This window comes from Hyperolius riggenbachi, chromosome 10 (assembly GCF_040937935.1).
Source record: "Hyperolius riggenbachi isolate aHypRig1 chromosome 10, aHypRig1.pri, whole genome shotgun sequence".
In the NCBI taxonomy this organism is placed as follows: Eukaryota; Metazoa; Chordata; class Amphibia; order Anura; family Hyperoliidae; genus Hyperolius; species Hyperolius riggenbachi.
This window is the reverse complement of record NC_090655.1, coordinates 218,551,233-218,564,221: the sequence shown is the minus strand read 5'-3', so window position 1 is coordinate 218,564,221 and position 12,989 is coordinate 218,551,233. Positions and strand designations below refer to the sequence as shown.

The following is a 12,989-nucleotide window of genomic DNA, read 5'->3' as shown; positions in this document are numbered from 1 at the left end:
GTAATAAGAGATATAAGCGGTTTACAGCCAGTGCTGCTGGTGGGCATTATGGGGTTAATTTATATGCTTCATGACCTTGCATATGCTCAGTAGCATTTGTATGCTATTTTGATGGGTATGATGAAATGTTGGAACACTGGCTGAAGCTGCATGCAGCAGCCACTCTGCCTCCTGTGTCCCTGCACTTAATCACAAACTGACACATGTCCTTTGATAGTATCACTTCCTGGGGACCGGCAGCCTAACCCCCCCCCTTTAGGACCAGAGCATTTTTACATGGGGGGGTACGTTTAGATAGCCAGGCAGCGGTATCCCCAGTATAGACAGCTAGGCATGGGTGTCCCCAATATAGATAGGTGTCCCCTGTATAGCCAGCAGCCATTACTCACCTCCCAAGCTCCAGCAATGAGCAGCTCTACCCCCTCCTCTCTCCCCGGCATCCCTGCTCTCACTGCCACTAAGTTTCTGGTCCCGGCTTGATGACGTCATCAAGCCGGGACCTAACATTAGAGGAAAAACAAGCAGGGATGCCGGGCGGAGGGGAGCGACGATCACCGGGGGAATGTCGGAAAGGTGAGTCCCAGTCCTTTTCCTTCCCTCCTGCTGCTGCATAGTTTGATCACTATGATCAGCCGGCCCATTTTTTTCAGTTAAATCGGTGCAATATCCAGCTCATCCAATATTCAGTATCCGCATATGAATGGCAAAACTTCAGTTCAGCATTTAAAATCAAGTTTAGCATGTCTTGTCTCAGCAGTTATATAATTTTACATGACCTTTACACTTACAAAAGCGCTGCTAGTGGGTCCCAGGCCTTAAAGGGAAACTGAAGTGAGAGCTATATGGAGGCTGCATATATCCTTTTAAACAATACCAGTGGCCTGGTAGTCCTTCTAATCTCTTTGGTTGCAGTAGTGTCTAAATAACACACCCGAAACAAATATGCAGCTAATTTTGTCAGATTTGGGTCAGAAATATCTGATCTGCATGCTTGTTCGGGGCTATGGATAAAAGTATCAGCAGAGGATCATCAGGATGACCAGGTCACTTCAGGTTCCCTGTAATATGCATAAGCTGTTTATTTTCACACACCAACATATTTTAATTTGTATTTTCTTTATATGTTATGTATAGATTTCTTTAAAGTAAGCCTGAGATGAATAAGAGAAAATCCCAGTTACAGACTTAACAAACCCTGGCACAAGCCCAATTACATTCTTAATGAATTTGGCACGTGCAAAATGGTCATAGGAGTGGGCGTGGCTGGGATGGTGCATGCCCAGAATGGGAACAGGAGTGGCTGCCATGGTGCATGCGCAGAATGGTCATGGGAGCAGGTGCGGCTGGGATGGTGCATGCGCAGAAGGGTCACGGCAGCATGCGCAGCTGGGATCGTGCATGCGCAGAATGGTGACGGGAGCAGTCGTTGCTGGGATCATGCATGCGCAGAATGGTGGCTGGGATTGTGCAGTGTAGAATGGTGACGGGCGCGGCTGGGATGGTGCATGCGCAATACGGGGCTGGAGACAGCATAGCAGATGGGATGGGGAAAACATTGATGGAGCTGACAGACTACGAGGGCTGGAAGAAGACCCAGGGAAGTAAAAATCCTTGTCTTCCCTTCATCTCAGGTTTACTTTAATTAAATCTATTAATAACATATAGAGAAAATACAGATACATTGATGTGTGACAAAAATAAACAGCTTAGGCATATGAAGTGGAATAGTGCCCACTAGGTCCTGGGTGCCGTGATATAAAGTAGAAAGAATCCGACACAAAATATCAGAAACAACCAACCAAAACCGAAAGTTTATAGTGGTACGCGTTCCGATTAGATTTCCTTAACATACTGTATAAAGAAATCTACCTCCCTATACTGGGGAGTAGAGTTGGGCCGAACGGTTCGCCTGCGAACGGTTCCATGCGAACTTCCGTGGTTTGCGTTCGCGTCCCGCAGGCGAACTTTTGCGGAAGTTCGGTTCGCCCCATAATGCACCATGAAGGTCAACTTTGACCCTCAACATCACAGTCAGCAGGCCCAGTGTAGCCAATTAGGCTACACTAGCCCCTGGAGCCCCACCCCCCTTATATAAGGCAGGCAGCGGCGGCCATTACGGTCACTCGTGTGCCACTGCCTGCCTGCATTAGTGAGAGTAGGGCGAGCTGCTGCACACTCTCTCTCATAGGGAAAGATTGGTTAGGCTTAGCTTGTCCCTGGCTGCATACCTGTACTGTGAACCCACCACTGCATACCTGTACTGTGAACCCACCACTGCATACCTGTTCTGTGAACCCACCACTGCATACCTGTACTGTGAACCCACCACTGCATACCTGTTCTGTGAACCCACCACTGCATACCTGTTCTGTGAACCCACCACTGCATACCTGTACTGTGAACCCACCACTGCATACCTGTTCTGTGAACCCACCACCGCATACCTGTACTGTGAACCCACCACTGCATACCTGTTCAGTGAACCTGCCACTGCATACCTGTACTGTTCAGTGAACCCGCCACTGCATACCTGTTCTGTTCAGTGAACCCGCCACTGTATACCTGTTCTGTTCAGTGAACCCGCCACTGCATACCTGTTCTGTTCAGTGAACCCGCCACTGTATACCTGTTCTGTTCAGTGAACCCGCCACTGCATACCTGTTCTGTTCAGTGAACCCGCCACTGTATACCTGTTCTGTTCAGTGAACCCGCCACTGCATACCTGTTCTGTTCAGTGAACCCGCCACTGTATACCTGTTCTGTTCAGTGAACAGTTTGGTGTGTCAGTGTGAAGCAGTACCTTAATTACACTACCTGATTGATGTATACACATGCAAGATGTTTTAAAGCACTTTAGGCCTGTCATTTAGCATTCATTATGATTTCTGCCCTTAAAACGCTGCTTTGCGTCAAATCCAGATTTTTCCTGGGGACTTTTGGCATGTATCCCACTCCGCCATGCCCCCCTCCAGGTGTTAGACCCCTTGAAACATCTTTTCCATCACTTTTGTGGCCAGCATAAATATTTTTTTTTTCAAAGTTCGCATCCCCATTGAAGTCTATTGCGGTTCGCGAACTTTAACGCGAACCGAACCTTCCGCGAAAGTTCGCGAACCCGGTTCGCGAACCTAAAATCGGAGGTTCGGCCCAACTCTACTGGGGAGAAATCTTACTACATATATTATGAGGGAAACTGTCTACCTTTACTTGGGGGGACATTGTATAGGGTGGTCTTACTGCCTATGGGGGGGGGGGGGGAAGCAATCAGGGTAGCTTTCATGGGGAAACTTTAAGCCACCTATACTATGGGGGAAACTAGCTACCTTTGCTGGGGGTGGGGGGGACATCTGGGTCCATATAGGGTGGTCTTAATACCTATAAAGAAGGTGGGGCATCTGGCTAGCTATACTGGGGATACACTGATCTACACTACAGACCAAAAGTTTGGACACACCTTCTCATTCAAAGAGTTATCTTTATTTTCATGACTGACCATTGTAGATTCACATTGAAGGCATCCAAACTATGAATTAACACATGTTAAAAGTATAATACATAACCAAAAAGTGTAAAACAACTGAAAATATGTAATATTCTAGGTTCTTCAAAGTAGCCACCTTTTGCTTTGATTACTGCTTTGCACACTCTTGGTATTCTCTTGATGAGCTTCAAGAGGTAGTCACCTGAAATGGTCTTCCAACAGTCTTGAAGGAGTTCCTAGAGATACTTAGCACTTGTTGGCCCTTTTGCCTTCACTCTGCGGTCCAGCTCACCCCAAACCATCTCGATTGGGTTCAGGTCTGGTGACTGTGGAGGCCAGGTCATCTGGTTAAGCACCCCTTCACTCTCCTTCCTGGTCAAATAGCCCTTACACAGCCTGGAGGTGTGTTTGGGGTCATTGTCCTGTTGAAAAATAAATGATGGTCCAACTAGACGCAAACCGGATGGAATAGCATGCCGCTGCAAGATGCTGTGGTAGCCATGCTTGTTCAGTATGCCTTCAATTTTGAATAAATCCCCAACAGTGTCACCAGAAAAGCACGCCCACACCATCACACCTCCTCCTCCATGCTTCACGGTGGGAACCAGGCATGTAGAGACCATCTGTTCACCTTTTCTGCGTCGCACAAAGACACGGTGGTTGGAACCAAAAATCTCAAATTTGGACTCACCAGACCAAAGCACAGATTTCCACTGTTCTAATGTAAATTTCTTGTGTTCTTTAGCCCAAAGAAGTCTCTTCTGCTTGTTGCCTGTCGTTAGCAGTGGTTTCCTAGCAGATATTCTACCATGAAGTCCTGATTCACACAGTCTCCTCTTAACATTTGTTCTAGAGATGTGTCTGCTGCTAGAACTCTGTGTGGCATTGACCTGGTCTCTAATCTGAGCTATTAACCTGCGATTTCTGAGGCTGGTGACTCGGATGAACTTATCCTCCATAGCAGAGGTGACTCTTGGTCTTCCTTTCCTGGGGCGGTCCGCATGTGAGCCAGTTTCTTTGTAGCGTTTCATGGTTTTTGAGACTGCATTTGGGGACACTTTCAAAGTTTTCCCAATTTTTTGGACTGACTGACCTTAATTTCTTAAAGTAATGATGGCCACTCGTTTTTCTTTACTAAGCTGCTTTTTTCTTGCCATAATACAAATTCTAACAGTCTATTCAGTAGGACCATCAGCTGTGTATCCACCTGACTTCTTCACAACGCAACTGATGGTCCCAACCCCATTTATAAGGCAAGAAATCCCACTTATTAAACCTGACAGGGCACACCTGTGAAGTGAAAACCAATTCAGGTGACTACCTCTTGACGCTCATCAAGAGAATGCCAAGAGTGTGCAAAGCAGTAATCAAAGCAACAGGTAGCTACTTTGAAGAACCTAGAATATTACATATCTTCAGTTGTTTCACACTTTTTGGTTATGTACTATACTTACACATGTGTTAATTCATAGTTTGGATGCCTTCAGTGTGAATCTACAATGTTCATAGTCATGAAAATAAAGAAAACTCTTTGAATGAGGTGTGTCCAAACTTTTGATCTGTACTGTACCTGTACTGGGGAGGGTGGAGGAGACATCTGGCTACCTATACTGGAGGGTGATGCAGCTATCTATACTGGGGGAACTCTGGCTACCAATACTGCAGAGTGAAGGAGCTACCTATACTGAGGGAAGGGGGACATTTGGCTACCTTTACTGGAGGGTGATGCAGCTACCTATACTGGGGGCACTCTGGCTCCCTGTACTGGGGGATAATCCAGATACCTATACTGGGGGCACTCTGGCTACCTATATGGGCAGAATATCTGGCTGCCTGCACTGGGGGGGGGGGGCATCTGGCTACCTGAACTGGGGGGTTAACTGGCTATGTATACTGAAGGGACATATTGCTACTTATACTGGAGGGTGATCCAGCTACCTACTGGAGGGGAGTCGTATTGCTATTTATACTGGGTGATATCTGACTACACATACTAGAGGGGATCTGGCTACCTATACTGGGAAATGGCATACGTTTCAGTGCGTTGTGCTGTGTGCAGGGCTGTGGATTCGGTACAAAAATCTTCCGACTCCTCAGTTTATGAAACCACCGACTCCAGGTACCCAAAATTGACTTCTTGACTCCGACTCCTTAGTCTAATTTTTACAAAAGCTATGGATTTTGTTTAAAAATCATCCTACTCTGACTCCTCACTTTATTGAAACCACCGACTCCGACTCCAGGTACCCAAAATTACTCCTCCACAGCCCTGGCTGCGTGATCACATTCAGTGTAACTGAATGGGACTGGCCATGCAGAACCTGCACTTAATGTGGCCCCCTGCGTTGCTGGCCAATACTTATGTGTCTGAAAGACATAAAACCTTATTGTTTCATTTGGTTTAAACTGGCCAATGCAGTAGAGCACCATCTTGCTATCCAGTAGCTCAGTGGTTAAATGATGGGCATGCTGCCTTCTTTCAGTCACACATGTCAGGCTGGTTATTATTATTTAGTATTTATATGACAACATATTCCCACAGTACAGAGTATATTTTTTTTGACACTTAACTGTCCCTGAGAGAAGCTCACAATCTAATCCCTACCATAATAATATGTCTATGTATGTATTGTGTAGTCTATGTATCGTAGGCTAGTGCCAATTTAGAGGGAAGCCAATTAACTTATCTGTATGTTTTTGGGATGTGGGAGGAAACCATAGTGTCCGGAGGAAACCCACACAGACATGGGGAGAAAATAACGTATCGGGAACACAGCGCTACAAGGCGAGAGTGTTAACCACTATGCCACCGTGCTGCCCAGTATCACACTGATGCATGACCTGCGTTGCAATGATTACTATTTCGTGTGCTGCAGGGCAATGTGATGGTAAAGTCCAAAAGTGTTCTCACTGCATCAGCTGCAATGTGATAGAGTAGAATCTGTTATATTAACACATAAACTACAGTGCATTGCTACCAGCACACTCATTGACATGTGTAACGCATCTTTTACAATGTGACACATGTACACTTCTACACTTCTGTGTTGAAGAAAACTATTTCTCATTTTTTTGCTTTAGGGTGGAGAACTAATATATATATATATATAACCACTGTGGTTAAAGCATAAGAAGAAGAGACACGTGCGAAGGGTGATCAGCAGTCCATGATGAGGACAATTAAAGAGGAAGAAGAGACGTATGTCAGGAGTGATCAGCAGTCTATGGAGGAGGGTGACATGATGAGGAGAATTAAAGAGGAAGAAGAAAAGACATATGTGAAGAATGATCAGCAGTCTGCAGAGGAGGGTAACATGATAGGGGCAATTAAAGTGGAAGAAGAAAATAAATGTGTGAGGGATGATCAACAGTCTGTGGAAGAGGTTAAAATAATGAAGACGATGAAAGAAGAAGAGATGTATGTGAGGAGTGATCAGGAGTCTATGGAGGAAGGAGAAATGATGGGGACAATTAAAGAAGAAGAGACTTATGTGAGGGGTTATCAGCAGTCTATGGAGGAAGGTGACATAAAAGGGACAATTAAAAAGGAAGAAGAGACGTATGGGAGGGGTGATCAGCAGTCTGTGGAGGAGGGTGACATGATGAGAACAAGTAAAGAGGAAGAAGAAGAGAGATATGTGAAGCAAGATAAGCGGTCTATAGATGAGGGTGAAATGATGACAAGTAAAGAGGAGGAAGAAGAGACAGATGTGAGTGGTGATGAGCTGCCTGTAGAGGAGGGTGACACAAGGACAAGTAAAGAGGAAGAAGAGGAGACATATGTAAGGTGTGATAAGCGGTCTATAGAGGAGGGTAAAGTGATAACAAGTAAAGAGGAGGACACTCTCACAGAGGGCAGGACAGGTTAGTAATCAGCACTAAATCTAGAATAAATGTGTATCTTTATTGCTGTTCTGACCAGGGCTGTGGAGTCGGTACAAAAATCTTCCGACTCCAACTCCGATTCCTCAGTTTCTGAAACCATGACTCCGGGTACCCAAAATTGTTTAGACTCCGACTCCTCGACTCCGACTCCTTAGTCTAATACTTAACAGGGCTGTGGATTTTGTACAAAAATCATGCGACTCCGACTCCTCAGTTTCTGAAACCATGACTCCGACTCCAACTCCGACTCCGGGTGCCCAAAATTGCCCCGACTCCTCGACTCCGACTCCACAGCCCTGGTTCTGACTGTGTCACTGCTCACAGACTAGCCATATTAGGGGTTATGCTACCCACTCAAGTTACATTTTTGTTATCTTAAACCATGGCTCTTGATTGTATTTGGTGACAGCTTACTATCAAAAACAGTACAGACACCCTGATGGTTTTTTAGCACCCTGTTCTGTGGAGAGGATGAGTAAGAAGCATTGTGATACATCTCGCAGCAGAAATGCAATGCTGATCAGATAAGGACTTTCCAACTCTGAAAGTCACTAAATTACCTCATGTAGCTATAATCACAGATATGTTCCAACCAATAGAAATCTACTATGTGGTGTTTCAATTAGTTCTACCAGTCTGTAATAAGGTAATAATAGCTGATCCATCCAGTACCCCTCCCATTCCTCATGAAAATAATTTACATTTGAATGCACTTTATGTCCAAAATCATCCATCTGCTTGGCAATAGTCTTGTAGCCCAGTCCAGCCTTGTGCAGGTCTACAGTTGTGTCCCTGACATCATTGCACAGCTCTTTGGTCCTGGCCATGCGGGCTAATTTAGAATCTGATTGATTGATGGATTTGCTTCTGTAGACTGAGGTCTTTTAATACAGGTCCTGTATAGGGAGGATCAATAAGATGCAAATGTTTCTGAGTTTATGAACATCTATGTAATTTGTATGCAAATATATGCAGATTGAAAATGAACCACTCAAGTCCCAACCAAGTTTAAATCCGGTCTCAGAAAATGCATTTGATTGGCTGAATTCTAAGACAAGACATTTATATTGCCCTTTTCTCCTGGATGACTCAAAACACCAGAGCTGCAGCCACAAGGGCGTGCTGAGTAGGCAATAGCAGTATTAGGGAGTCTTGCCTAAGGTCTCCTTTCTGAATAGGTGCTGGCTTACTGAACAGGAAGAGCTGAGATTTAAATCCCGGTCTCCTGTGTCAGAGGCAGAGCTCTTAACAATTACACTATCCAGCCACCTGTAATGAACACAACCCTCTGCAGTTCTTTGTCAGGCTGATAACTGGTGATGGTCAGTGACATGCCAATAACTCTGAGATGGTGCATATTGTATGAAAAACTGCTACATCTGCTGCATTTCTAAACTTTGCATCAACTTGGAATTAGCAGCAGCTCACTGCCCATCCCTAATGATCATTGTTCCTCCTCTCAGAATTCTGTAACAGGAAGTGATGATGTTTCTCTATTTGCAGCGCAGAGTCCTGGCATCAGAAACCTCTCAGGGACTTGTCTCTCTGGATCCACAAACTGTACAACAGATGATGATGTCACTGGACAAGAGTCTCCTGCAGATATCCTGGTTACCCCAAATATTCCCCCACACTCCCCTCACCTGTCTAACGCTGAGAGGCCTCATACCCAGCTGGGCTCTACCATTGATGAAGGGTCTTATTCCTGTTCCACATGTGGAAAATACTTTGTACGGAAACCACATCTTGTCAGACATGAGAGAACTCACATTGGCGAGAAGCCCTATTCTTGTGCTGAGTGTGGGAAATGTTTTCTTTGGAAATCAAGTTTTGTCTTACATGAGAAAATTCACACTGGTGAGAAGCCCTATTCATGTCCTGAGTGTGGGAAATGTTTTATAGTGAAATCACATTTTGTCACACACAAGAGAACTCACACTGGTGAGAAGCCCTATTCATGTGCGGTGTGTGGGAAATGTTTCGTTTGGAAATCAAGTTTTGTCTTACATGAGAAACTTCACACTGGTGAGAAGCCCTTTTCATGTCATGAGTGTGGGAAATGCTTTGTACAGAAATCACATCTTATCAAGCATGAGAGATCTCACACTGGGGAGAAGCCATATTCATGTCCTGAGTGTGGGAAATGCTTTATACAGAAATCACATCTTGTCAATCATGAGATATCTCACACTGCTGAGAAGCGTTATTCATGTCTTGAATGTGGGAAATGCTTTGTACAGAAATCACATCTTGTGAAACATGAAAGATCTCACACTGGTGAGAAGCCATATTCATGTACTCAGTGTGGGAAAAGTTTCAGACATAAACCAAACCTTGTCATTCATGAGATATCTCACACCGGTGAGAAGCCGTATTCGTGCACTGAGTGTGGGAAAAGTTTTGGACATAAATCAAACCTTGTCAAACATGAGAGATCTCACACTGGTGTAAAGACCTATTCATGTACTGAGTGTGGGAAATGTTTTGGAAATAAATCAAACTTTGTCAAACATAAGAGATCTCACACTGGTGAAAAGCCATATACTTGTACTGAGTGTGGGAAATGTTTTAGCGATAAAGGAACCCTTGTCAGCCATGAGAGATGTCACACTGGTGAGAAGCCGTACTCATGTACTGAGTGTGGGAAAACTTTTGGACGCAAATCAAATCTTCTCACACATGAGAGAACTCACACTGGAGAGAAGCCCTATTCATGTGCTGAATGTGGTAAATGTTTTGCACAAATATCACACCTTGTCAGTCATGAGCGATTACATACTGGCGAGAAGCCATATTCATGTAGTGAGTGTGGGAAATGTTTTTCACATAAGTCACACCTTAATAGTCATGAGCGAGTGCATTCTGGTGAGAAGCCATATTCATGTACTGAGTGCGGAAAATGTTTTAAACATAAGTCACATCTTTCAAGACATCAGAGCACTCACAGTGATGATAAGTAAGGATCAGTGAAACCTATCTTTGCCTACAGTGAACCCAGGGTTCTCCCCAGAATTTTTTCCAGCCGGGTGGCATGAAAAAGTAGCCGGGTGGGGAAGGTCATGCTGGGTGCTAGTCAGTGAGAGGTCACACCGGATGCTACTGGGTGGTGTGTGTGTGTGTGTGTGTGTGTGTGTGTGTGTGTGTGTGTGTGTGTGTTCACGCTGGGTACTGCTGGGGGGAGGAATCGCACTGGTGGGAGAAAAGGGGTTAACACTGGCTGCTACTAATAGAGGAAGGGTGGGGATCTCAAACATAGTGATGCTGTTGGGGAGGGGCATTCTCAGTCAGGGTGTATTTGAAGACCTTGCTTGTTTACCTGTTGAGGACTGCATAGTGTGCACACTGCTGTCCAGGGGGCCATAAACATATGACTTGAATGCTGTTATTTTGGGTGTCATTGCAATGACACACAGGAAGACTTGCCTAACAGCCCCATAGCAGACAGAAGTGTGTAGAGAGGACTGTGAGGGGTGATGCAGGCAACATGATGCACAGGAGGGGGGAGGCAAACAGGCAAACTTTCTTCATAGCAGCTGCATCGCCTTCATCACAGCTTCCCGAGCTCTGTACTGCACAGTGTAGTAAGTGCAGAGCACAGCACACCGGCACAGAAGCTGAACAGCTGCCATTAAGTGTCCAACAGCTTCTAATCCATTAGCAGGTAAAGCACACATGCTCTCCATGCCCATTCATTTAGCAGAGGGACTTCTAGCAAGCAACTGCCTCTGTTGCCTTGTGGGATATCTGGCCCTGCTGTAACTGACCTGGGATCTATTCTTAAAAGCAGGAGACGAGTGCAGCACATTCAGATAGATACACAGCGGCCAGGCAGCAGGGTGAGTTTATTTTTCTTACAGACGCTTAATTGCGGGGGAGGAAAGACAAACATGCCTGAAATAACAAAGCATACTTCAGCTCCTTGCAACGGCTGTTACTACTTTCACATGTACTTCTTGACCCCACTGCTTGTAACGAGCTTTCCCTGCCCCTCCACACTACTGACAGGAGCTGGGGAGGAGGGCGGTGATAGCATGCCTGAGTGACAGCGGCCAGCTACACAGACACAGCTGCTGCTTGCTGTAATAAATCAAGAGAAGGAAAGTAATTCTGCCGCAGACCAGGGCAAATGACAGCTGGGCGGGGGAACAATCTTAGGTGGGCGGCCCGCCCACTTGAAAGGCTCTGGGGAGAACACTGTGAACCTGAGCTGGGCAGAGCATACTGTCCTCCATCTCCCCATCATAGCCGGATGCAGTGTGGAGTGCAGCAGCCAATAACATCCACTGAGTCTGGTGAATGTCTTGGCCATAAGTGTTCTTTTAGAAAGGGTTTTTTTCTTTAATAATTTTATTTCTTGCAAGATTCACATAGAAGTATTTTTACAGTACACATGAGGACTTTTTCATGCTAAAGGTAGAAGGAAAGTCTACTCAACCAAATAGCATAAAAGTCCAAACTTTATTGGCCAATTGTTCTGGACAGAGACATATCAGCTCATGCCCATCGGACCACAAACTCACTCCTTAGCAATGACTAAGGGGTTTGTGCTACGATACGCGTGAGCTGATATGTCTCTGTCCAGAACGATTGGCCAATAAAGTTTGGACTTTTATGCCATTTGCTTGAGCGTACTTTCCTTCTACGGGTGTCGTTTGGGTTTTACTATGCCTGGACCGGCTCCCATTTCGGCGTGGTGGTGTGGTGAGTGGTATTTCCTTCTTAAAATGACTCTTTCATGCTATCCAGTGCATGCTACAAAGTGTGTGTGTTTGTGTAAATAAAAATATATTATATGTACATTCTCCTAACTACAAGCAGATGCACAAAGCTTGTTAATGTTTCTAATGAAAATATGTAAGCAGACTCAGATTCAGGCAGCAAACACACTTGACAGTTTTCGTACGCGTTTTCTGCACAGAAATTCTGCACAGAACTCATGTTAATCAATGGGTTAGTTCACACTTAATGTGTTTTTCACGTGCAGAAAAAGAACTGACATTCTGCATCATGATTCTGCACATTTTGTCAGTTTTCTGTATCAGTTGCATTAGCTGCTGTGAAAAAACATGTGTTTTTCTGCATAGAAACACACTTGGTGTGCAGAAAACGTATGCAGAAAAATGCACGCAGCAAACTGAAAGACGTGTGTTCCCTGCCGCAAGGTTGTAGAGCATCTTGTTGCAAATGTTTAGAGCAATGGGTTTGCTTTGTTGGCTGCAAACATCTGAATCCGATGGCTTAACGCAAGGTTAATATATACAGTGGTAGGAAATAATTATTTGACCCCTCACTGATTTTGTAAGGTTGTCCAATGACAAAGAAATGAAAAGTCTCAGAACAGTATCATTTCAATGGTTGGTTTATTTTAACAGTGGCAGATAGCACATCAAAAGGAAAATCGAAAAAATAACCTTAAAAGATAGCAACTGATTTGCATTTCATTGACGTGAAATAAGTTTTTGAACCCTCTAACAATAAAAGACTTAATACTTAGTGGAAAAACCCTTGTTTGCAAGCACAGAGGTCAAACGTTTCTTGTAATTGATGACCAAGTTTGCACACATTTTAGGAGGAATGTTGGTCCACTCCTCTTTGCAGATCATCTCCCTAAGGTTTCGAGGCT

The 12,989-nt window shown here is 44.8% G+C and overlaps 1 protein-coding gene across 1 annotated transcript in view; it reads left to right on the top strand.

The window, feature by feature from the left end:
* Positions 1 to 11,744, top strand: part of LOC137536819 (zinc finger protein 208-like) — a 75,810-nt gene extending 64,066 nt beyond the window's left edge. The window contains 2 exon segments of the mRNA XM_068259015.1: positions 6,614 to 7,345; positions 8,870 to 11,744. Of these exon segments, the coding sequence (XP_068115116.1) occupies positions 6,614 to 7,345; positions 8,870 to 10,326 (2,189 nt within the window). The 3' untranslated portion in view covers positions 10,327 to 11,744.
* Positions 11,745 to 12,989: the final 1,245 nt, after the last annotated feature.